General features: G+C 39.2%; 2 protein-coding genes across 3 annotated transcripts in view; both read left to right on the forward strand.

The window, feature by feature from the left end:
* LOC122767590 (neurexophilin-4) overlaps positions 1–1,491 on the forward strand; it is a 106,710-nt gene extending 105,219 nt beyond the window's left edge. For both annotated transcript variants that reach the window (XM_044022948.1, XM_044022947.1), the window contains exon 2: positions 79–1,491. In XM_044022948.1, coding sequence (XP_043878883.1) covers positions 79–894 — 816 coding nt within the window. In that variant the 3' untranslated portion in view covers positions 895–1,491. The remainder of the gene's footprint in view (positions 1–78) is intronic.
* A 2,269-nt stretch (positions 1,492–3,760) lies between these two features.
* shmt2 (serine hydroxymethyltransferase 2 (mitochondrial)) lies at positions 3,761–22,741 on the forward strand. The gene is made up of 12 exons (XM_044024183.1): positions 3,761–3,891; positions 10,793–10,984; positions 13,147–13,226; positions 13,949–14,149; positions 14,270–14,351; positions 16,043–16,165; positions 17,782–17,921; positions 18,005–18,167; positions 18,671–18,770; positions 19,961–20,116; positions 20,768–20,875; positions 21,075–22,741. Exons 1-12 carry the CDS (start codon positions 3,862–3,864, stop codon positions 21,200–21,202), a joined length of 1,503 nt encoding a protein of 500 aa, XP_043880118.1. The 5' UTR covers positions 3,761–3,861; the 3' UTR covers positions 21,203–22,741.
* Positions 22,742–24,668: the final 1,927 nt, after the last annotated feature.

The raw sequence follows: 24,668 nt of genomic DNA on the forward strand, positions 1-24,668 counted from the left end.
TATGTAAAAAAAAACAAAATTAATTGTCTTTAGCACTTTGTTGATACTTTTCTTCCATCTGTTCATGTCTGTCCTCAGGTCCAAGGGTTAGAGAAGCAAGTGGATTTCTCAGATCTGGGCCCAGTGGGGTCGGCGATGAAAACTCTTCCGTATGGCATGGGTGGAGGTACAGTTGGAGGAGCGACAGGAGGAGTCGTCAAACCACCGTACCAAACCCGCATCTTCTCCACTTCCATTGACCAGCCACCCATGAAGACCAAGCCACCCACGTACAGTTTCTATAAACCGTATGACACAACTAGAAACCAGTCCCTGCTCCTGGACCAGACAGGATACCGCTCTAAGCGCAAGCCCTCACTAAAGACAGCCATGAAGACCAAGAAGATCTTCGGCTGGGGCGATTTCTACTTCAATGTCAGGACCATGAAGTTCAGCTTGCTGGTGACGGGGAAGATCGTGGACCACATCAATGGAACTTTCACTGTTTACTTCCGCCACAACTCTTCCAGCCTGGGAAATGTTTCGGTCAGCATCGTGCCGCCGACCAAAGTGGTGGAGTTTGAGGTCCTCCAGCAGCAGCTGCACCCTCACACCCAGCAAGACATCCAGATCCACGAGAACCATCAGTCCACCATCGACCCCAAAGAGACAAAGACCTTCAACTGTCGGGTGGAGTATGAGAATACCAACAGATCCAAGAAGCCCAAACCCTGTCTGTATGATCCGTCTCAGACCTGCTTCACAGAGCACACCCAATCCCACGCGGCCTGGCTCTGTGCCAAACCCTTCAAGGTGATCTGCATCTTCATCTCTTTCTTTAGCATTGATTACAAGCTGGTTCAGAAAGTGTGTCCAGACTACAACTTCCAAAGTGAGTACCCTTACTTTGGCTAAGTAAGTGAGACTGAACTGGAAAGAGAATGAAGAGACAATGTTAACGACAAAGATGATGTAACGATAATAACGATGAAGACGGAAATGATAGTCATATTGATTACAGTGAAGATACAGGGGACAATTTTTTTGCCTCTAAACTGCTGTGAATTGTGGATTTTAAACATGTATAATCAGAGTTATGGATGGTTAGGAGACGGCTGATTCTCTGAATTCCTTTTTTTTTTTTTCCAACTTTGTGTTTGTTTGTGTTAACTTCGGTTTTTGTTCAATTCTTTTCTGTAAATAATGTACTCAAACCCAGCACAATTATTGTTTTCTGATATTTGAGTTGCAGTTTGCAGAGAATTCAGTTGTAAACAGCTGGAACCATTATTATTATTATGCCCTCCGAGTACAAGAAAGCTTCTGAAGCGGCTGAATGTGCCGTTACTCTATGGCAGACGTAATGTTATGGTAGACTGACTGTTAATCATCCACCTCAACTATATGTTTCAAAAACCTGGATATAAGAGAGTTATATGTATGAGAAATGCTATGCTGGATATGCATACAATATACTGTATGAAAAAGCACATTAAAATCTCTTAAACTGTCTGTCTGTTACTGAGTGAACGTGTTCTTTCTGAGCCGGAGGCTGTGCAGCATGTTCATGTTATCAAAAGCAGCAAGGGAACTATTATAAATTAAGTTACATTTCACTCTGATTAGAAATGCATGACCAAGCTTTCTGTGAAGATATGTGATTTTAATTTTCTAAAATATATTGAATGGATTTTAACATGAAAAACCCGACAGTGAAACATTCTTCAGATGACAATAACAGCTCTAAAAACTCCTTTTGAGGGAGCTGGTAATGTACACTAACAGAATCCAAGGGGAGATTTTTAGTTACATGCTGAAACTGAAAAGTAATCATGTAACTTGACAGGTTCGTGTTTATGTGATCATCTTGCAGCAAAGGAAGGATTGCACTTGCGCCTAAACCTTCATTAACTGTTGTATTACTGCTGCTACTTATAATCTCAGCTACCTAATACCTGTTTTATCTTAGTTTGCTTTGTGCTAAAAAAGCATTATCGTACTGTATGCGAAGATAAAGCAGGATTCTGTCAACATTACCCGGGGTTAATTAAATACTCCTTAAAACATCCATGACCCTTCAGGCTATCTTCGACTTGATTTCCTAACACTTTTGATGTGACAATAATGGTGCTCGGAATTTCATTAGATAACACACCGTCAATGTTAATTGAATCTTCATCTCGGTCCTGCTCAATACCCCATTACAGTCCTGATCAATGACATTGAGATGGAGGTCCACGGAGGTCCATGTGTCTTACACAAGTCGCTGTGGACACTTGGATTGATGGAGTTGGTGCAGCCCAGATTCGCCACTTTTTCTCTCTCGCTTGGATGCTCTAAATTTGTTTGGTGAAGAATCCTTGATTTGTGGATCCTTGAGTACACCTTTGTGTGTGTATCTGTGAACCATAGGCCTAAGTCTGTGTGTGCATGCAGAAATATCGAAACTAAAATAACTCAAATAGGACACAACAATGAAATAATGCTTTTGCTCAAATAATATTTTACACATTGGTAATGTGCTGCATATACTACAGTTTGTCAACACGAGTGTAACAAAGGCAGGATTTGGGGGACATGCCGGGCGTTGTGAAAACTGCTCCAAAATTGTTGTTAAATTATCAGATTAGAATCATATAACCAATATTTTGTGCCATAATCAATGGGTTTAGATAATTTCTATTGGGCATTGACACGTAAAGATAAAAATGTGCAAGCACTTCGAACAATTCTCTGGAATGTTTATGTCGCTAAAGAATTGTGTGCTTACATAAAAATGTATTGCCTTTTATCCAAATGATTGTGTCATTTTATGAAAGCAGGAGATAGATGACAAGTAATATGCAATAAAGCCCCATAACTGAAGCCAAACTTGGGATATTGAATTTCATGGTTGTCACCTTATCCCCTACCCACTAAGGTACCACACTTATTTCTATTGTGCAATAACAGTGTCTTTCTCAGCATCCTCAGTGGTTATACAGGAAAATGCACCCTATACTATTTAAATGTTTTAATAGAAACAGACAGACAAACACAGTCGCACTCTATTTGTCAGTGTGGAGTCGCACTGGAGTTGACTTTTCTTATGGGAGACAAACAGGAACATTTGTATTCTAGTGTTAAAATGTAGAAATCTGTTCAAATTGACCACTAAACAAAGACTTAATCACTTACATGAAGATTTACCTCAAGGAATGAGCAATTTGTACTGCACTGCACATTGTCCATCGCAGACATATTATTTTACTGTCTATTCACATGGGGCATAAACAACACCACATACAACACCACTCATAGCTTATGCTAATTTGCGGTGGCTTTCCTAGATAGTAGGCCTGTCAAATACAAAAAAAATACACAAAAAATACAAACAGCACACTATGATACAAACAAAAAGTACCATAGAACAATGAGGACTTGAAGGAGAACAACATAATTGTTATTAGGTATACCATGGTTTGTCTTAGAAACACTTAATTCATTCCAGTTTTTAAATAAAACTTAACTATTCTACAAAATTTGAGGTCAAATGACCTATTTAAGGTTTTTTAATATTTTTTTTTACTACCTTTTAATTCTTTTTAAAAACACATTCCCATGGATTGTGTTGCTCGACTAAGTTTTATAGTAATTATGTCCCTGTTGTTTTAAATGTCTCTGTGCAGCATCTTGAATCTGCCCATGTGCATGAAATGTTTGTTCAGTTTTTACAAACAACCACAACTGCCTACAACTCCCATCCACCCTTTCGGCAGGAAAAACGTCACAAGCCGTTGCCAACACTCTGAGGCAGCCTTTTCCGGAGCCAGTCAGCAGAGTGTGGTGTGTGTCTGTCTGTCGGCTACACTTGACTCTCCGCCGGACCCGACACCTGGAAGCATGCTGTCCCTTGCGAGACAACTCACACGGGTCAGTAATTTATCAGCATACATGATGTGTGTCATTTTTGTCCCTTGTCGTTTGTCTTAGCTGCTCTTTGTATACAGCCCAACTGCTAACAAGCTTCACGTTAGTGTTGGTCAGCGGTCGTTAGTGGGGTTTTTAATACTGCTGTAGGATTTGGCATAAAAGATAAAACAATTATTTCGTGGCCAAATGCTGCTGTTAGTTATGTTTACATGTTTGTCCTGCTCGCTTAGCCTGCTGCTTGTTAGTTAGCTAGCACGCTGTCACTGTGCGTTGTACAGCTACAGTTGTGTCCACGTAATGATGCAACAGCGACTGCTCAGTTTCATCATGGTGAAGGACTCGCACGTTACATCACGACTCGGTCACACATTTATCTTCGTAGATGGAAAAACAACATCATTTTACGACTAATTAACGTGATTAAACTTATAATTTAGTTTTACGTTACGTAAACGTTATTTGTTTACATATATGTGTGGATATCCACGAGAAGACAATCACAATGATAGTTTTTCTAGAAATGAGTGATTCTGCTCACAGTTAACCTGAAATTCACTAGAAGAGTACCAAGAAAAGATTAACTTCCCCACTGTCAGACTATTGTGTAACAACTGAAGCTGTGTTTTTGTCACACTTTCACTGTGTCAGCAGCTTCTTGGCTGTTGGAAATATTTATTACCCATTTTGTAATCTTAACAAGATAACATAGATGTTATCTACATGTGGTGAATCTCAACACCAAGGTCCCCTTATCTTATTAAACAGATTAAATACCCAGGACCTTTTTAAGAATATGCTGAGAGTTCTGTACCACTCTTGTGGGTCTGATAAGTCACTAAATATAGTGAGAAATTTGCTACGTTGGCAACACTGCCTCAAACTCCACACTGCCGCTGATGTCATAGTGTCTGTATTGACATACAGATGTGGAACAGCCAGTGTAGACGGTAGATGCATGTGGCTTTGGTGTTTAAAAAGGAAAGCAATTCATTTTATGTCTGAATTGATTTTCAGTCATCACACATTTGCATGGATTTTTAACTGTCACGATACATCGTTGCATCCCTTCTGAGCTCTCCACAGCTACAACAATGTAAGCAACCAAAAGCTGTAGAATTGTCAGATGAGTATATTGGAGACTGAGGAAGTTGCCGTTTAATCCATTGATTTAAAGGTCTTTATTAACAGTTGATTATTGTATGGTGTACAGCCCAACCACTCATACTGTCTACCACAGTGTATAGCACCTACTCACAGACATTTAAGTATACTTTAAAAGTTTAAAAGTGTATATATTCACAATCACGTAGCACAATTCTCCCAAGAAAACAATTCATGCTTTGCTTAAATCCCATGACATAGTCAGACCTAGTTTTTATAAGTAAGTTTGAAGTTTCCAATTAAACTGAGTGGTTCACATGTTTCCATGCTCTTCTTATTGATTTTAATTGGTTAACTGTGCATCTTCATTAAATTACTTAAGGACTCACTAAGGACTCACAAGACTGGCCCTTTTTGGTGAATGCATGTGGTATCTGTGTGTGCAAATCCTTTTGCTCCCTGTGCAGTTTTTCCTTGTTACTGTTGCCATCAGTTCCTTTGAGGACATGCTTTGTAGTGCTGCAACTAATGATTATTTTCATAATTGATTAATCTGTCGATTATTTTCTCGATTAATCGTTTGCTCCATAAAATATCAGAAAACCTTAAAAAATGTCGATCGATGTTCGTCAAAACCTGGAAATGATGATGTTCTCAAATGTCTTGTTTTGTCCACAAACCAAAATCATTAACTTTTAATGATTTCTTTGTTATCCAGAGCAAAGAAATAAAGAAAATATTCACATTTAAAAAGCTTAAACAATCGAAAAATCTTGTTTTAATTATGAAAAAAGCTTCAAACCGATTAATCCATTATCAAAATAGTTGTCGATTAATTTAGTAAGCGATTTATAATCGATTAATCGTTTCAGCTCTAATGCGTTGGATTGTGATGAATATCTTTGTAAAAGACAAAATTCTTTTGCTGTCATTGAGATTTTTGCTCTAAAATGGGCCAGTTGCTGCAGGTACTAGATTCCTGAAATTCCAGTTCAGACAGTACAGGTTAACTAGTCAGTCAGTCAGTCATCATCTAACCGCTTTATCCTCCACCAGAGGGTCGCAGGGGGTGCTGTGCCAATCTCAGCTACATCGGGCGATAGGCGGGGTACACCCTGGACAGTTCGCCAGTCCATCGCAGGGCCACACACAACTAGAGACAAACAACCATTCACTCTCACACTCACTCCTACGGTAATTTAGAGTGTCCAATTTACCTAATCCCCACATTGCATGTTTTTGGACTGTGGGAGGAAGCCGGAGTACCTGGAGAGAACCCACGCACACACGGGGAGAACATGCAAACTCCATGCAGAAAGGCCCTTGTGGCCCAGGTTAACTAGTTCCAATGCTAATTATAGACTAGGGACTTTTTGGATACCGTTATCAAAAACTTGGGTATCTACCGAAACCAATATTATTACATATACATATACAGTCATTTTAAACCAAACACATTATTCTCCAATTTTGTAATACCAAAAATAATAAATAAACAGCCCAAACGTGACTCAGCTAAAATGCTTTTGCAGATTTATATTTATATTTTTACAGTCTGTGCATAGTGAAGCATGCGATATGTAGTTTTTATCTGTCCGATATCCGATCCAGTGATTTTCAATCAGTATTGGACCAATACTGACCAATACCGATTCCCATCCCCATTATCAATAGCCAACATTAGTTGCGTTACTAATACAGTATACAAATCATTAAGTTGCAACTGAATTTTTACTTGACACTGAGCATTGTTACCAAAACAAATGTATTGGTGGTTAATTGTATCACTTGTAATAAATTGATTTGTTTAAAAGTCTAAATTAAACGTGTCAGCGATTGTCCATCTGGCCTTGGGTCACTTAGTGTTTTGGTAATGTTAAATTGTCAATACAAAATTTTATTTATTTCAGTTAAAATATGTCAAAAAGAACCAACGCTCTTTTAATGTGGCTTCAGAATAAAATTTGCTCAAATGTTCTTAGTCTAGGTCTGTCACACCCAGACAAGTCAACATGACAGGGATTTAATTTGACATAAATCAATACTGAGAGATAGTCATTATTTTCTCCAACAAATATGTTCTACCTGTCTTTGTTAAATAGTGCATGTATAATGAAAATGACAGAAAATATAAATAATTGAAAATAAAGGTGAAACCAACTCCAAAGTCTTATCTCAGATAAGCTAACAAAGCATTTTTATTCCGAATAAAGAAGGATCAAAAAGGTATTTATTCCTCATCAGGGCACAGGTACAAGAAAGGCCATGAGCCAGACTTGACCCCCACAATAGTGTCACAAGTTAAATCTACAGCATGCAGCCTCACTCCCCGAGGCATGAGGAAGCCAAGTGAACTCTTTCACCATCTTCTCAAAGTGTTGTGGAAAGATTATACCATAAATGTATCGTTCCACTGCCTCCTGAAGATTGGCTCACTTAAGTCTCTGATTGTCACCCTCGCAACCTTTTGACCCAAATAGAGTGGAGTCGCCCCAGACTCTGCCTCCATCCCTTCACGCTACTTCACCCCACCCAGATCTCTCCGTCTAGTGTCATCTTGACTGAATCACAGGGCAGTTTGTAACGGACAGCACTGCTATTAGTCAGTGACGGGGAAAGAAGCAACTGCACGTAAGATGGACAGATGCTGTTGCCCTGTTGACACTCTTACTCGTCTTGCCTTACATATATTTTTTGTTGTAGTTTTGTTTTTGTTATACCAGGCTGATTGCTGCTGCGGAAAAGCAACTGATGAGTAGCAGTCATCTGTAAAATTGACTTTTGTTTGGAGTTACATCAGGAAATGGGCAAAAAATAATACAGAAGCAGGATTATGAAGTGATTTTCTGTCTTCCTGTTATTTCTTCTCTGCCATGTAATTTTGGGCGCAGATGTTTGACAGGAAGGGCAAACCACTGACAGTTACCTTATCATTGTCATGCAGATGCAGCACATCTGTGACATTATCCTGTTTGACGTGACCTTTCCTGTCCCCTTGCTCACAGCAGATTTTTCGTCAAGTTCACCTTCAAACGACTGCATAAACTGTTGCCAAAAATAGTCCCTCTTTGACATAGTGGTTCTTGTAACTTGGATTTCACTTTTTTTGGATCGGTTTATCTTGTGTTTATGAATTAGTCTCCTTTAATGATCACAGCTGTGAATTGAGGCAGTGGAAGATTAGAGAATCTGACCTGTGTGTTTGTTTATGCCCAGAGCTGTCCCATTTGGAAGCCATGGAAGTGTTATGGATGACGAGAGAAGGTAATAAAAATGCCACACAAGGGCAACTTGGCAGTGTGCGCTTAGCAGTGTAGGGTGACGTGATGGGGACAGGAGGATGGAGAAAAAGCAGAGTATAATATGAAGGCAAGGAGGAAGGAGAGGGACTCGTCTCTGTTTTGCAGTCATCAGTTGCATTGTAACTATGGCAGTGTTGGCTTCTGTTGGGTTTTTCTGTGACTCTGGTGTGTCCTACTAAAAATTCAGACAGCAAAGGACAGTTCCCATCAAGGTTTAATGACCCATGTGTTTTTTTGTTTTGTTTTTTTTAAGCGAGAAATGTGTCCTCTGAGGCAACGTGACCTGTTTTCATAGGCTCTCATCTTTTTCAGAACCCTGGGGTCCCCTCTCCCCTTCTCCACCACCACTGGTGACAGAAGGCCATAGTAGAGAGTGTTAGAAATTGGCCATTAATTTACCTCTCGCCTCCCCTGGTGCGTCTATAGTGTCCCCTCTGCCCCCCCGGCAGCAGGGGAAGACGTGGTAGAGAAGATTGGGCAAACAGTGTTAAAGTAAATAATAGTATATCTAATTCTAAAGGTATAGGTGAGGTTTTATGAAGTATGATTGTATGAGGTATTGACACATTGTCAGCATTGACTTTGCTAAGCATGCCACTAAATGTGCTGGGGCCAACCCAGGGACACAGATGCTCAGGAAATCAGTTGCACTTGCACACACTGCAGACAAAGAGTTGTCCGCATGTTCTTTCTGCGTCTGAGTGAGAGGAGATTACTGTCCTTAGCAGGTGGTGGCAGTCTGTATCTGTCATTGAAAAGGGGAAACCTGAACACCTATTTATCAACAGTGTGTATAAACTGCACCATTTGTTTTCTCACTAATTCATCTGGTGGATGGACCAGTAATAGATCAGTGACTTCAACTTTGAAGATGTCTGGCAAGAAGAAGGAGACTTCTGTTGTCACCCCTTTGGTGTTTTTCTTATGGAAGAAAATGTAGTCATTGTCGTTTGTTTGCTTCGTCATTTCCGAGTGTCTTATCTTCTGACCGGCTCCAGCTAAATAGCCAAACACAGTGAACCATCACATCTTATTATTTTCATATACAGAGTTGATTCTGTTAATGTGAACAAGCAGATCGGTTTTGCACATTGTGGATGGCCTCTTCTGAGTTTTTGGGTCTTGATAGAGAAGCACACACTTGTACTGCAGGTGTGTGAGGATTAGATGTATTACCTTTCTTAAATGGTTTCAGTAATGCATAAAATGTGTCTTAGTTTTTGTAGATTTAAGTGACACAAATGAAGAAAAACTGTCAGCAGATAATTGAACCTTTTGTGCATTGTTTTTAGTGGAGTGCACCTACACATTTCCTTCACAGTTGGTTGCCGGTGATTCCTGCATAGATATTTCGCCATTTAGAGTAGTATATAAGTTTTGGTGTACACTAATATTCATTATTTATTGCCTTAAAATCTCTTTTTAGTGTCTTTTGTTAGATTTATGCTGCACTAGAGCCACTACAAAAGATTAAGTGCTCAAGTGTTTTTTGTCTTATGGGTGTCCTCAGTCAGTCTTGAGCATTGTGTTAATTGCTTTTTAATGGTGCTATTAAAGAGAGGTTGTCCCTCACACCCCAGCACACCTGCACAGATGATAACTATAGGTTGGCTGTTGTGGGAATGATCTCGGCACAGAGTCATCATCATATTGTTGATTAAGTGATGGTAGCGAGCCAGTTTGTTCGGAGTGCAATCAACCTGTCCAGGATTTTTTTCTTAACCTCTGATTGTTCTTCCATATAGTACTCTGCCTGTTGATTGTAAAGAGGACTTTTGCACTCAAGGGTACATGTGCAGCTTTAACATTTAATTATCTATGTTAATCATTTACTGTAATTCCAGGCCAGACTTAGTGTATAGGATAAGTGCTAAAAAAACTTATTAAGATTAATTTTTAACAAAACAAAAGATACATGGCTTGTAAAAATCCTATGGACTCTCACTCACATGATCAGGCAATGCAGCAGTCAAAGAGGAACTCGCCAGTCCCGGCCCAGATTAGATAAGCAGGAAGTGCTGAATCTGTTCTCTATAATATGCCTTGTTTCATTCACTGAGGCTGTAAAATTCAGTCCTTTTAGTTTGTAGAAGTGCTTATGGAGGCATAATTGAACAACCATGCTGATATTTGATTATTGATATTATGCAATGCCACTTCAAATGTGTCCCGGAGTTGTCTTGTAAAAGTAAGTAAATTATGGATGTAATTTTGCTTAATCCACCCAACAGCCAAATATTGTACAATGACAAACTATATTTACTGTTCTTCTGACAGTATCCTCTGACAGTTTCTTTTTTCAAATGGTGTGATGGAATTCTAGGCTGTATATTTGTAACTCAAACATGTTTTTAAGGTTTGAATTTGAACCCCCATGTGCCACCCTGACTGATTAGAATTCATTTAAAAAAGGACCAATTAAGTATCGGGGTATTATCCTATCATTTAGTCATTTTACTGTCTTTCCCTAACCCTTTCACTTCTTTTTTTGACCGTAGCCCCTGTGCCAGAGAGCCCCACTTCGTCTCAGTCTACGTGGGCAGCAGTCCCATGCTGCCACTCATTCAGTAAATGAAGACCGACCATGGACGGGCCAGGATAGTCTGGCTCAGGATGACCCCGAGATGTGGGATCTTCTGCGTAAAGAGAAAGACAGGCAGTGCCGTGGCTTGGAGCTCATTGCCTCTGAGGTAAAGCACTTTTCATGTATGCATTTATATATTGTGTGTTAGTGGTGTCCCGATACAAAACATTTTTGTTTTGATACTGGTACCAATATGAAATCCGATACTTTTCGATACTTAAGTATACACGCATGGATGCACTAGATACAGTGTATTGCTTTCACAGAGAAAAGGGACAACAAACAAAGGGCTGAAAGTTAATGAAACCTACAGTTGCAACACATTTGTTGTAATTTCTGCAAAATGTATATGGAGTTTCCAGTCAGTTGTGCCTTTTGATTTTAATGAACATTGCGTGATTATTTTGTAAACAATGTAATTAATGTAATTTTTTTCTTGTATTTTCTATGATTTCATATCATAGCAGCACTTGGAGAAACACTTATACTATAGATACATGCCGATTATATAAACTATGCCAAAATAGTCTAACTTTTGTATGTTTTAATTGGTAGTAGCAGTAATTAGTCAGTTTTTAAAGTTTCCAGTGTAACAGTGGCCTTCGTGCTTCCACGTACACATTTTAAAAATGGATATCATGAACTCAGACAAGTGATAGCTGAAGTAATAGTTTATTGTTTGTTTTTATTTTTTTTTAAATAACACATTTAAATTGACCCATGCATTCACAATTCATCCACTGACTGTGCGCTGCCATTCATTGGAACGTGGCTTGAATATGTTGCAGCACATGTATGAAAATCTCCTTTTTAACACCAAGGCTGGGTGCCCTGAAATGTAAAAAATATACTCTTCAAAAGAGCAGACAAGGTTTTATCTTGCTTTGTTCTTTCTCTCTCCTGTTTCTTCTCTGCCACAGTAGTTGTTCAGTGGAGTATATCAGCTCCCTCTCAGCACAAAGCCTGACCAGTGTAGTGTGAGATAAAGTTGATATCTTTATTCTGCCTCCTTCACTCCTCTTTCTACAAGGCACTTCAATTCTGGTGCCCTCTCTTACTATTATTTTTTAATATTATGTTAATTTCACTACAGAAAAGACTAAATGACTCTTGTACAGCTCTCCTAGTGAGAAACCTCGTAGACATAATGCATTCCCGAGTCCCCTACCCTCACTTTAACCAGAACAACTAAATCCTAAAAAAATAATCCTTAAAGGAACTTAAATGTTTAATTCTAGTTATAAACACAAGGAAAATTCTAATAAAATCTTTCTAGTTAATGCCTGCATGAAAGGTCAGTGGTTCTCTGTAGTTGATGTAAATTAAGGCCTGGACTCAATTCAGAGAAGAATATGATAATAAAGTTGCATGCTGGACTTCATCGACCCAGTGGATTAGTGTGTGTGTTCGGGTTGAAGTCCCCATCAAGATATAAAAACAAACAATGCAAAGCAAATGCAATTATTTTTCTAATATATGCATAGTCATCAGAATGACAGACGGACGCAGCAGAGAGCTGTTATCTCCCTCATCGTCTCTTGGCTCCCAGGTGAAACATTAGCATAAACACACACATGGCAACTGTAATGACAGAGAGAGTGGAGAGGAGACTGTGGGTTTTCATATGTGACCCTTTTACTGCCCAGTGTGGTAAAATCTATTACAGTGTTGTGTCAGGAGGTCATGCTAAAAGTGGTATCTGTCTTCAGTCTCACACACACACACACACACACACAGATTCTCATGTCACTTTCACTGTCAAGTTACAAGCTCACATTTTCTGTTTTCCCTACAATCTGAATCTGTGAAAATCTAACATGGTAATTGCTGTTGGTTTTTTTCTTAATCACATTTTAATATATTCTTCCCACTTAATGCTTGTGGCTGTAAACATATAGCTCAATATTTTGCCTTGAGGAAAAAAAAAATGTATTCTTTTGCAGCAAACCATTGTACACTAAAGTATATTATCTTCAAACACAGATTGCAAAATGATGAGAAACAGCCTCGACAATGTGTCTCAGTGTGTGTAGAAAAGTTAATTACATCACTTGTATCCTCAAGCAGCACGTTGATAAGCATTGTGGAGTGCCGAGTGTTAGTCTATGGAAGTCCGGAGGTTCGATACTGTAATGATTGCCTTTAGCTGCAGGCGGATTTCTCACTATCACTTAACAGACTTTAATTTGCCGTCCTTGTCCCTTTTGTCCACTGGTACTATTGATCTAAGTGTGTGTTTGCCTGTTTGTGTGCGTCTGACCATCACAGAATTTCTGCAGTCGAGCTGCTCTGGAAGCACAGGGCTCCTGTCTGAACAACAAATACTCTGAAGGCTACCCAGGAAGACGGTGAGCATTTCTTCAGCCACACCAGATGCGCTGGTGATATTCTCCGCTTTAGGATATTTGTCACAGACATGCACACCAAAACACACACATATAGGCACACACTGATTATACTGTGCATTCAAGCTTACCCTATTACTGTGCCAAACACATAGCAAATAATCCACAGCCTCTGCCTTGGCAAAGAAGATTCTTTAGGGGATTCATTGGAAGAATTGGGTGCCAGGCTAATAGTCGCTTTTTTTCACTTTCCCTCTTTTATTTTATTTCCCTTGTATAATTTACATTTAACAGCTATAAACAGAGCTAATTTGTTCTGAATCGTTCCTCATTTGATGCATCTACGTTCTGGATTATGAGTCGACCATAAATCTCCCTCCCTGTGAATATGATCATTCTTCCCCACTTTCTACATATCTGCTGTTTTACATTTTAATGTAATGGACTAAATTGATGGAAAGTAAAAGAATGATCTCACTGAATGAGATGTTTGTACAATATCCATCTGTTACTACTTCATCTGTAATTCCACTGAAAAGCGATGACGAGCATTTTCACCAGAGTTATCTGATGTCAAGTCAACATTTGTCATGCTTGCTCAAGATTTTTGTGACCAACACTTGAACTGAATTCATATTTATCCTTAATCTAGCCGGTGATTTGCTGGAGAAATTCATGTTTCAGTTTCTTTTTCCCTCTGACTTCTGTTGCCTGTGAATCCACAGATACTATGGTGGAGCAGAAGTGGTCGACCAAATTGAGCTACTGTGCCAGAAGCGAGCTTTGGAGGCTTTCAACCTGGACCCAGATCTGTGGGGTGTGAATGTCCAGCCATACTCGGGCTCGCCTGCTAACTTTGCCGCATACACCGCTGTGCTGAACCCCCATGACCGCATCATGGGCCTGGACCTGCCTGACGGAGGACAGTCAGTACTCTTTGTTTTCTTTTTCTTTGAAATCACAGCCTGTTGTTATGTATGTAATTGAGTATTTTTTTTGTTTTTTCTGTTTTTCCATCTGTCTGCTTGTTCGTTTTGTCACCCAAGTCTGACACATGGCTACATGTCGGATGTAAAGAGGATCTCCGCTACCTCCATCTATTTCGAGTCTATGCCCTACAAACTAAATGTAAGTACAGACCCCAGTTTTCTGTCTGAATATACCAGGTTTCTCAAAAATGGTGATCAGAATGTGCAGGTGCAAACAATCCCACCATGTTGTTCTGTAGTGGCCATTTTTTTTGTATTTCACTGATTCTCTGTCCGTTAATTTGTTACAAATACTTCAACATAGAAACTTTATTCAAACTTAAAAATGTTCAGCTCAAATAAGACATTATTCAGTCCATTCAGAAATTTGGAAAATCAAATTTTCAAACACAGTTTTTTTTAAACACGTTCATTTGTTTCTACTTACTGGTTCCACAGTACGTGGACTTCCATCCCTCAATTCAGCTTTTCATGACGTTCACATATTTTTTCACTGTTACAGTTAAAAATTCATGGAATTTTCTGCCTATTCCAGAATTTAACATTGATGTGTATTGTATGAAATATTCAATTTTGGAGCGGATGGATGACATCACAGCCTAGAGTGGAAAGAGGTTGTTCAAGTCTTTAAAAAAATCTCTTTAGCTTGCTCTCCAGTTCACAAATGAAATGTGTTGAGAAACCCAACTGTGTTAATTGTTTGAAAAATAATAACAATATGTTTTACTCAAAGTGTTTTATGCACATTAAAATGGGATTTGGCCTTCAGCTAGTGTTGAAAACATGTATTTTACATCAGTCTAATAACAATGTAATGACAAATTGAACAGAACTAGTTCAGGACGGTTATATTTTTGTGGAAACGATTCTCTACATGAGGATCCAAACGTATTATGTGATGAGTAATTCCTCAAGTTAACATGTAGATTAGGTCATTGTTGCATGTACGCATGTAGTATTTCATTTCTTTGGGACACAGTTGTATGGTAGTGTTGGTTGTGGCTGATGGATGACCACGAAAGGCAGCATGTCCAGACCTGCTGATGTATGGGCTGGCAGGACCCCTCTGCGAGAGAGATAATGGGAAATCGACAGGCTGGCCAGCACCACTGGCTCTGTCTTTACAATGAGCACGTTGATGGAGTGAGGGGGCATCCATAGATGTGCTCTGGAGATGGGAGATTATCAGGTTGTCTAAATAAAGCTTTTCTCCCTCCGTTTCTCTCCTCTTTTTCTTGTCTGTGTCTTTCTGCCTCTTCCTCTATGGCTTTTCTCTCTCTCTCTCACTTTGTTGCTCTGCTCCATCCTGCTCCTTCTCTCTTTTCTGAGGCTGACAGTTGGGGCTTTGAGGGTCAAGGGTAAAACTCGCACACAAGACAAACTGGTCTATCGACTTGTCCAGCCTGTCTCCATTTGTCGTGTGACTCTGAAGTACACCCACGAAACAGAGTTGTCCGACATGTCTCAGCTCAGTCAAAAGAACAGGAAAAAGTTTCCAGATTAACCTGTGATCTGTTCAGCATTATCATCCCAGTTGAATAGCTCTGTGAAAGGTTACATTAGGATAAGTGCGGGGTGAATTACTGCAATTGCACCGTCTTCCTCCATGATATGGAAGGTTAAAATGTCTCCCTTTGATAAATCTCATCCAAAGTACCGTCATTGCAGCTCCTTTAAATAAGCTTGCAAAAAAAAGTGTTGACATTTCTCCCAGGTCCTTTTTTTTTCTTGACCCTTTTAATATTTTCATATTCCACCTCCACCTTTTTTCTATGCATCTTCTGACTCCCCTTAATGTGTGTGTGTCTCTCTCTCTCTCCCTCTCCACAGACCGCAACAGGACTCATAGACTATGAGCAGATGGAGTTGACAGCCAAGCTGTTCCGGCCCAAAATCATCATTGCTGGCACAAGCGCCTATGCCCGCCTCATTGACTATGCCCGCGTCAAGAAGGTGCATGAAGAACTCTGTATTTTAACTATACCCAGCTTTCAACACACTCTCTCTCTCTCTCTCTCTCTCTCTCTCTCTCTCTCTCTCTCTCTCTCTCTCCCCTCTCCTTCTCCCTGTTCATGTGTCAGCTCACTTTCTCCACTTCTCATCATGCATTAGAAAGGGTAGACCAATTTGGTTCTCTTATTTGAAATTCATCCTTCATTCAATCCTTGTCAATGCATTTTTTTTTCTCTCCACATATTTTAAAATTTTTATTCTTGCTTAGAAGTCTCTGTTTTTTTAGTCTCCCTTTAACTTATAATATGTAAACACAATCCCATTTTGTGGGTCTTTTAGCTTTGCACACAGGAACACAGATGCTGTCTTGGTCTCTTGCCTACTCAACCAAACTAAACATGGCCCTGACTCGCACCTACACAGTGTCACCTTTTGACCGCACACTTCACTGCTCTCTTTGACAGTGCTCAAGAGGCCCCTTTATCTGTTTTGTTATACCCACCCGCTGACTCACTTTATTCACTCTGTGACTGCTTCTCTTTGTTGCAGAGCTCCACTTTAGCTTGTACCATCAGATGGAGTGTCCCACCATTACAGAGCTGTGTTTTTATTAAGCACCATAACTGCTTTGTCACTAGGCCTGAAGTGGGGCCATATTTTCCCCCTGGCATGTCTCTGTGGAACTGTTCACTGTTTATGGCAGAATCTGTTGGGCCGGGCTTCTCTCCAGATTGTTAGTGTTGTGCTACCTAGATTGAAACAGGCTGCTGCTGCTGGTGCTGCTGCTGCTGGTTCTGCTTCTTCTTCTTAAATTTGTTTTGCCATCAGTGATTGTCAGCTACTGCATATCACCTTTTTTGTATTCTTTACCCCCTAAAGTAACTGTGCCTTCTTCCATGTCTTTTAATCCAATAAACATGTACTGATCCAGTTTAGATATGAGACGAAGCGAGGTTGTCATCATAATGCATATTAATTAGAGCACTAAAAAGATTGTTTACTACTCTGATCACATGCCAACAAGTCATTTGCATGCTTGCAAGCTATTTATTGTTTGTGCCTTTTTGAATAAATGCTGGCAAGAGACGGCAAGGATTTATTGAATTATGCTGTAATAATTCTGGCCTCTGACAAGTGCAGAAGAGTATAATTATAGCAGATAAATGTAAAAATATGTGCCATTTGAGAATGTAGGAACTTCTAACAAACATAGTAGTAGTCCCTTATTGTAGTCTCCCCGTTTTACAAATACTGACAACACAGACAAACTGAAATGGCAACTGACTTGAGCGTTTCACCTCCTGAAAATCCAGCTGAAGGTTAAAAACAACTTGAAAGTAAGGATGTGTGTTTAATAAGTCATATATTTCAGGTACTTGCTGACTGCGAATGATTTGCCACTAATAATAAAGAATATAATTATTTTGGCACCCTACAGTAGGACACTGCATTGAATTGCCCAAATCTTGATATTATTGATCTAATGTGGATGTAGGCACATTCAAATTGACCACAGTGGCATCACAGCACTAATTTAAGCCCTAATAAAATAACATTTAATTATTAATTATTGACTGAACCTAATTTTGTCATTGGTACCTCTTTTTCTCTTTCAGCTGTGCACTGACATCAATGCCTACATGCTTGCTGACATGGCCCATATAAGTGGCCTGGTGGCAGCCAGTGCCGTCCCCTCTCCCTTTGACCATGCTGACCTTGTCACCTCGACCACACACAAATCCCTCCGTGGAGCCAGGTAAAAAAGGACACTCATGAGACTAATGTGATTCAGAGGAAAAGTAAGTTTGTTGTCTCATTATATTACTCGGTTTTGCTCAGGGCCGGCCTCATCTTCTACCGCAAGGGCGTTCGCTCAGTGGATAAGAAGGGGAAGGAGATCAAGTATGACCTTGAGGACAAGATCAACTTCTCAGTCTTCCCCTCTCTACAGGGTGGACCACATAACCATGCCATTGCTGGTGTGGCTGTGGCACTCAAACAGGTCAGCACAGCACAAAAAATGCTCAATTCAGTACATTTGTATTGATGTAGGGTTTTATTATCCTGGTCTATATATATGTATTTATAATAAAAACGTGTTGTTTTCCGTTAGCTCAGATTTTACAGTGAAACCAAGTCATGATCAAATTATCAAGATATTTGGAGTCTTCTCTACCTTTTTATTTTGAACCGTCTTGATCATGACGTGTCTACTGAAAAATGTAATCAAAATTGAGTCTGTTCAATGGGACAAAAAGACCATTCTTTTGCTTTTACCACTGAAAGGAAATTTCTCCAGACTGTAAGCTAGTTTTACTTTTGACCAATGGTCAATCATTTATTTCAGGTTATTTAATTCAATTGCAGAGGGCAGTTTTCACTATTTCCATCCATTTTGAGTTTCAAAAATACAATATGTCCTTGTTGTGAAAACAATTTACTGATCTTGATATGAAAAACCCCTCATTGCTTGTATCCATTTCTATCATTTCTTTGTGTGGCCAGGCCAATTCTCCCATGTTCAAGGAGTATATCGCCCAAGTCCTGAAGAACGCCAAGGCTATGGCTGAAGCTCTTCTCAGTAAAGGCTACACCCTGGTATCAGGTAATCTAACTTGTATTCAGTCATTCTCTTTGAGACACTGGGTCAGCGAATAAGAGGACAATCAGAAACATGCGTCAATAAAGAGAAATGTCCTGCAACGATATGCTAATTTAACTGTGCGGGGGGGGAAAAAAATCAAAAGGGGAATGCATTGAAATTCATGATGTGCAAATGGGCTTGTGTCAGTGTAATGGCCTCGCCAATGAGGAAAATTAAACCAGATTGTGGTCACTTTCTGCTTGTGAGTGAATACATGGCTCTTTAATACGCTGGCCTCAGCTCCTTTTCAATGCGCAGCCGTCACTCGACACCCTAAAACATGCAGACTTGTCCTAGGCTTACACTGCATTTGTTTGTATAATTTGTAAATGATTATTTAGTAAAAAGAAAAAAAATCCTAGCTGACATACGGTGAAAGGCGGGGTATATCCTGGACACGTCACCTGTCCATTGCAACCAACACACAGACAGATGTTTTTTTTACTGTTGTTTTGTGGTCATTTTGGAGCCTGTACATCTGTACATTATCATATTGTGTGCTGTATATTGTTTTAGGCATTGTTTGTTTGTTAGTCAGCCCACCCTCGCTGATACAGAAAGGTTGGACAAAATAATAGCAACACCTCTGTATAAGTTAGAATAATTCAACAGACCATGCAGAGCAGATTCAAAGATGTTGCATTGGAATAAACTGGCTATTGGGTGAACACTTGGTACATGAAAAAACTAAAAAAAGATTGTGTTAGTGAATTACCTGCATGGACTGCTTGATCTGCGCTTAATCACGATGGCTAGATAAATATTTAATCATGTAGGATATAATAGTTTTAATGGCATTGACCATTTGTCACCTCAGAGCTCATCAGGAAAACATCTTTTGCTCCTGTTTTTCAGTGAAGTAATATTTATAATTGCGGCACGAAGCCGATAGGATTCACATGGATCAGAGCATAACAAAGATGAAGATTTTTATTTTTTTAGGACTTGTTACTATCCAACAGTAATTTGACTTCATGATTATATTCATCCAGCTCCATATCCCGTGATTATTAAATCTAGTAAGATTAACTCATCCACTTTAAATTAAAGTTTAAAAGGTTGGAGGCTTAAAATTGAACTTTGTGTCTGTGACGTCCATTTAGACTTTCCTTCTCTTCAAAAGTGTTAACTTTGAATTCTGAATATTTCAGGTGGGACCGACAATCACCTGGTCCTAGTAGACCTGCGGCCTAAGGGCATTGACGGAGCTCGAGCCGAAAGGGTTCTGGAACTTGCGTCAATCACAGCCAATAAGAACACGTGTCCTGGGGACAAGAGTGCCCTGACTCCTGGTGGCCTCAGGCTAGGTAAGGAACAGCTTCATATTAGCATGATTCCGATAAGTTCTTGTCATATTTATTAGGGTTATGATCAGAAATCTACCTTGAAACGAGCAGCTGCTGCTGGTTTTTTATATTCCAAACACTGTAAATGTCTTTGTGTGATGGTCAGTCGTCCAACATTTTGTGTTTATTTATAAATGTAGTGTTTTTGTCAGATTAACTTTGTAGTTAACATCCTCTTCATTCACTTTGTTTTTTTGTTTTTTTATGGAAATTAGTCAGCCACCAATTAAGCCAACAGCACTGAGCAAAACATAATTAATTAAGCATGTTTGGTTTTTAATCCTCTTCCAGGAAGTTCAAGAGCTTCACATCTACACTGTTACATTTTTAGCTTTATCTCAGGGCAAGATATTTTACCTACAGTCTAATGATCTGCACTCAATACCTTTTCAGTTGGACTGTGATTTTTATGACTAGCATATGTGCAGGTTTGACACAGCTACAGTCTCAAATTTAAAATTTCAACAAGCTTCAGGGTTCTACATCTTTTTTTCAAAGACCATATGGTTTTGCACGCAACAAAAGCGAAAATAAACAGCAGACAGCTGAAGTGTTAAAGTTAAATGAAGAAATTAAACAACAAATTAAACATGTTTTTCCCCTCTGTTGCAGGTGCTCCAGCCTTGACCTCCAGGCAATTCAAAGAGGCGGACTTTGTGCAGGTTGTCGAGTTCATGGACGAGGGCTTCAAGATTGCTTTAGATGTCAAGAAAAAGACTGGTAAGCTTTTTTGTGGAAAGAGAATCAGATTACAATGTAGCCCTGGTTGTCTTTTACAGTTTTTGTTCAAATTAGAAACGGAACGGATATGCTGTATATTATATTTAAATTGTTGTATACGAAAGCATGGAACTCAATAAAATCCCTGTGGTATAAGAAAGCTGATATTTTTGCTCTCTCCTCTCTATATTTTCTCCAGGCAAGCTCCAAGACTTCAAGACTTTTCTCCTTCAGGACCCAGAGACTGTGGCTCGCATCGCTGATCTGCGCCACCGCGTCGAAACTTTTGCCAGGCCCTTTCCCATGCCAGGCTTCCACGATCATTAGACTAGTCTGTATGGACTCGGTGCTGAAAGCCAGGTGATAAAAATCTGGCTGAGCGGAAATGTCTTAGGAGATGGGATATGTGTCAAGTGGCGCTCAGATGTGGTTGGTGTCAGGGAAAGTGGGCTAAATGTTGGAAGTTCCCTCGTTACCAGTCAGATCTTAGTAACCACTTTTTTTTTTTTATACTTCTTTGCAGTCATCACTCAGATTGTTCTTACAAAAAACATAACCCTCATTTTGAGGTTCAAAAAACGTTATTACAGCAGGCTTTTTATATTTAGGGGCATACAAATGTATTGAATGTGTAAAGATCTGTCTCTCTTGGGTTTACAGCATTCCTATCATGCGGCTATTATCTGAGAAAAACATGTCAGAATTTACATGAACCAACCGTTATCGTTTACAGAGACTGTGACCTGATAAATGTTAAACTAGTCGTAATAAATGAAATTGAAGAGTCTTAATGCTAGATAATTATATTTACATGGAGATGTGTGCATAGTAGTTTACCACCCTCACTTACGCTACGTCAACAAAAGCTTCACAATGGGAGGATTTTGTGTTGTGTTGTGTTGACCATGTAACATTTTTTGGGTCGAAATGAAAACAATAAAAGAAAAATATCACGTGGGAAATGCTTGAGCAACTAGGGCAAAGTGCAACTGTCTTTTATTGTACTACAGTCCAGTGACTACATATTTGGTCAAATAAATAATCACAAAAAGGCAGCAAAGATAATATACCATGAGCTAAACAGATCCAGATAAACAGAGCCTATCAATGCTGCCATGCTCCTTTTTAATGTAAAAATCTAACCAGGTTTGTTGATTCCTATTGAGATTTTCATCTGCTTTCTTTCTACTTATCATAGGTGTTGCGTTTCTATTGCTCTGTTTTATATAGTTACAAATGATAAATAAAATGGCCAAATGGGAAACAAAGATATCCTCCCCCTTTGTTTCACACGGTCTTTTAAGTGCATTTAAAAATAGTATATTAATATACATTTGTATATATTGTTAGGAAGAATTCCTAAATGACAGGCCTGTACTAATATTCTAATATAAGTTGTTTCGCTAGATAAGGATTGTTAAAAGTGCAGTCACTCCCTGACTTCAGTGTCCTTTACATCCCTGCATGGAAACTGAAGCAGCTGGATTTCATAAAACATTTTTTTACAGTACTTTGTTGTGTCTCTGGTTCACAGATTGGCACTGTTGTCATTATCACTGCATCAGTGAGGAAACTAAATTTATTCCTGAGAAATGGACTTAGAGCACAAATGAGGAAAACAATATTGGAAATGGTGTGGTGCTTTCTTACTATGCACAAAACAGCTTCTTTAAGTAAACTTGCTTTTCACAGCAAATGGAATAGACTTACAGCCAAAGTAAACCAACAAGTATTTTATCAGTGTTGTTTGTCTGTTTTCATCTCTTGACCTGTTGCCAGCAATTGTACATCATCTTTGAAATGCCATTTATATAACCATTTATGTTCATAGCCAAATCCTAATAAAATGAAATGATGCAAGCATAATTTACGTTTCAGTGATGTTAATCATATTAAGTGAGGATGATGTCATTCTTTCAAAATGTATTCTATTTATCTGCATTGTAAAGGTGCACATTAATGTTTTTTGATGAAAATGTCAATATGCTTTTATTGAATTTAGTGATAAAAGACAAATGTGCTTTTACATACAAATCACTTCATAACACACTCTGAGTGGCAAAGGGAATGAAAATCATGTGTAATCATGTGTCCAGTCAGTCAAGTCATTTTATACATAGAATATTTTTAATTCTACAGAGAACAATAGCATCTGTATCCTTGAATCCTCCTGATCCACTGAGCTTCATGTAACTCTGCGGGAATCAAATGAGCTTATGTGATGCTGATACAGTAGTTAAGTGAAGACTGGACCACTTCATTTAACTATCCTCAGCAGTGATGTGGCCGGCGCCACTTGTATGCTTAAGGCAGGCGTGTCCAAAATGCGACCTGAGGGCGAAGGCAGACAGGACCTGGGAACTGAATTTCACGTGGACCTCTATGACCTCTACACAGTATTGTGTACTCAATTAAGATGGGCATTTTCTATACAGCAATGAATATCATGTCCTCTAAGGAAACCTTTTGGGAACACAACAGCACCCTTTTTGCTTTGAAGGGCATCTTATAGAGCACTGCATCACTTTTCTCCACTGGAAATGCACTCCTTTGGAAACAATGAATTTTCTTTTTTTTTTACATTTTGCTTTATGGTGCTTTTCCGCTATACAGTTGTGGCACGGCACAGCATGGCTCGACTCTACATAGTTTGGGTCATTTTCCATCACTATAGTTCCTCAATGTGGGAGGAGTCATACTATGGATACTATGGATAATGCTGTGACGTTTTAAATATACACGACAAAAACGCACAAGCAAAGCAGTTCTTTTCGGTGTATTGAATCATTAGAGTCAGTTAATTAAAAAGACTGGTTCAGTACTTCCTGCATGACCAGAGTGCAGACTCCGTCTGACACAGTCACTGAATTAAAATATGGCTGAAGGGGTTATGATTTGGCCCACAATCACCGGCTTTCAGCAGTGCTGTTGCTAAATACACCAGACTCCTCTGTTAAATATTGGGATGTTTTGAAATTTCCCTACCAAATATGAGATGCACGCATGTTTTTCATGCATTCTTCAGGATTTTTAAGTCTTATTTAACTGATCTACAGTTTGGCATTGTTCGGTTTGATCCCCGTGTCAGACATCGCACTCATGACTCTTCCAGTGACGACACTCTCTGACCAATCAGTGTTGATGTCACTTTTTAGTATCGACTCTGCTCGCTTGGAACCTCGCCAGAGCCGGTACTAAAAATAGTACCAGGTAATATCGCTAATGGGAAAGCAAACAAAACTGAGTAGAGTTGAGCCGTGCTACAACTGTAGTGTGGAAAAGCACCATTAGAGGCCACATATGAATGGCAGTCAGTCAAGCACTTCTACATGTTTTTACCACTCTGGAGTCTTGTGACTCAAGAGAACACTTTAGTGCGCAGAGTTTTTGTCCATTAGGGCGATTGCCCCACCTGCCCCTTGTGCATGCCACTGATCTGCTTTGCTCCTGCTACAACATACAGACGTATTGTTGTGGCATGTATTCATTTTTAATTTGCATGTAGACATGTATTTACTTTTAAGCACACCAGACGGATGACTGGTTTTAATGTAAAATGGATGACTGCTGTAAATTGTGGGATGATCATATAAAATCATTTTTTGGGAAATGGTAATTATGGTTGCTTGCACCACTTAATTGTTGGGGATGATTCTCTGACAATATGAACTTGAATTATGACAAACTAGTCATAATTCAAGTTCAAGATATCTTTAACCTCTATCCTTGACAATATCTATATTCTTTTTAGATATATTGAATTAAGTTTCAGACAGTCAGGATGAAACTATGC

Source organism: Solea senegalensis, linkage group LG4, assembly GCF_019176455.1.
Source record: "Solea senegalensis isolate Sse05_10M linkage group LG4, IFAPA_SoseM_1, whole genome shotgun sequence".
NCBI lineage: Eukaryota > Metazoa > Chordata > Actinopteri > Pleuronectiformes > Soleidae > Solea > Solea senegalensis.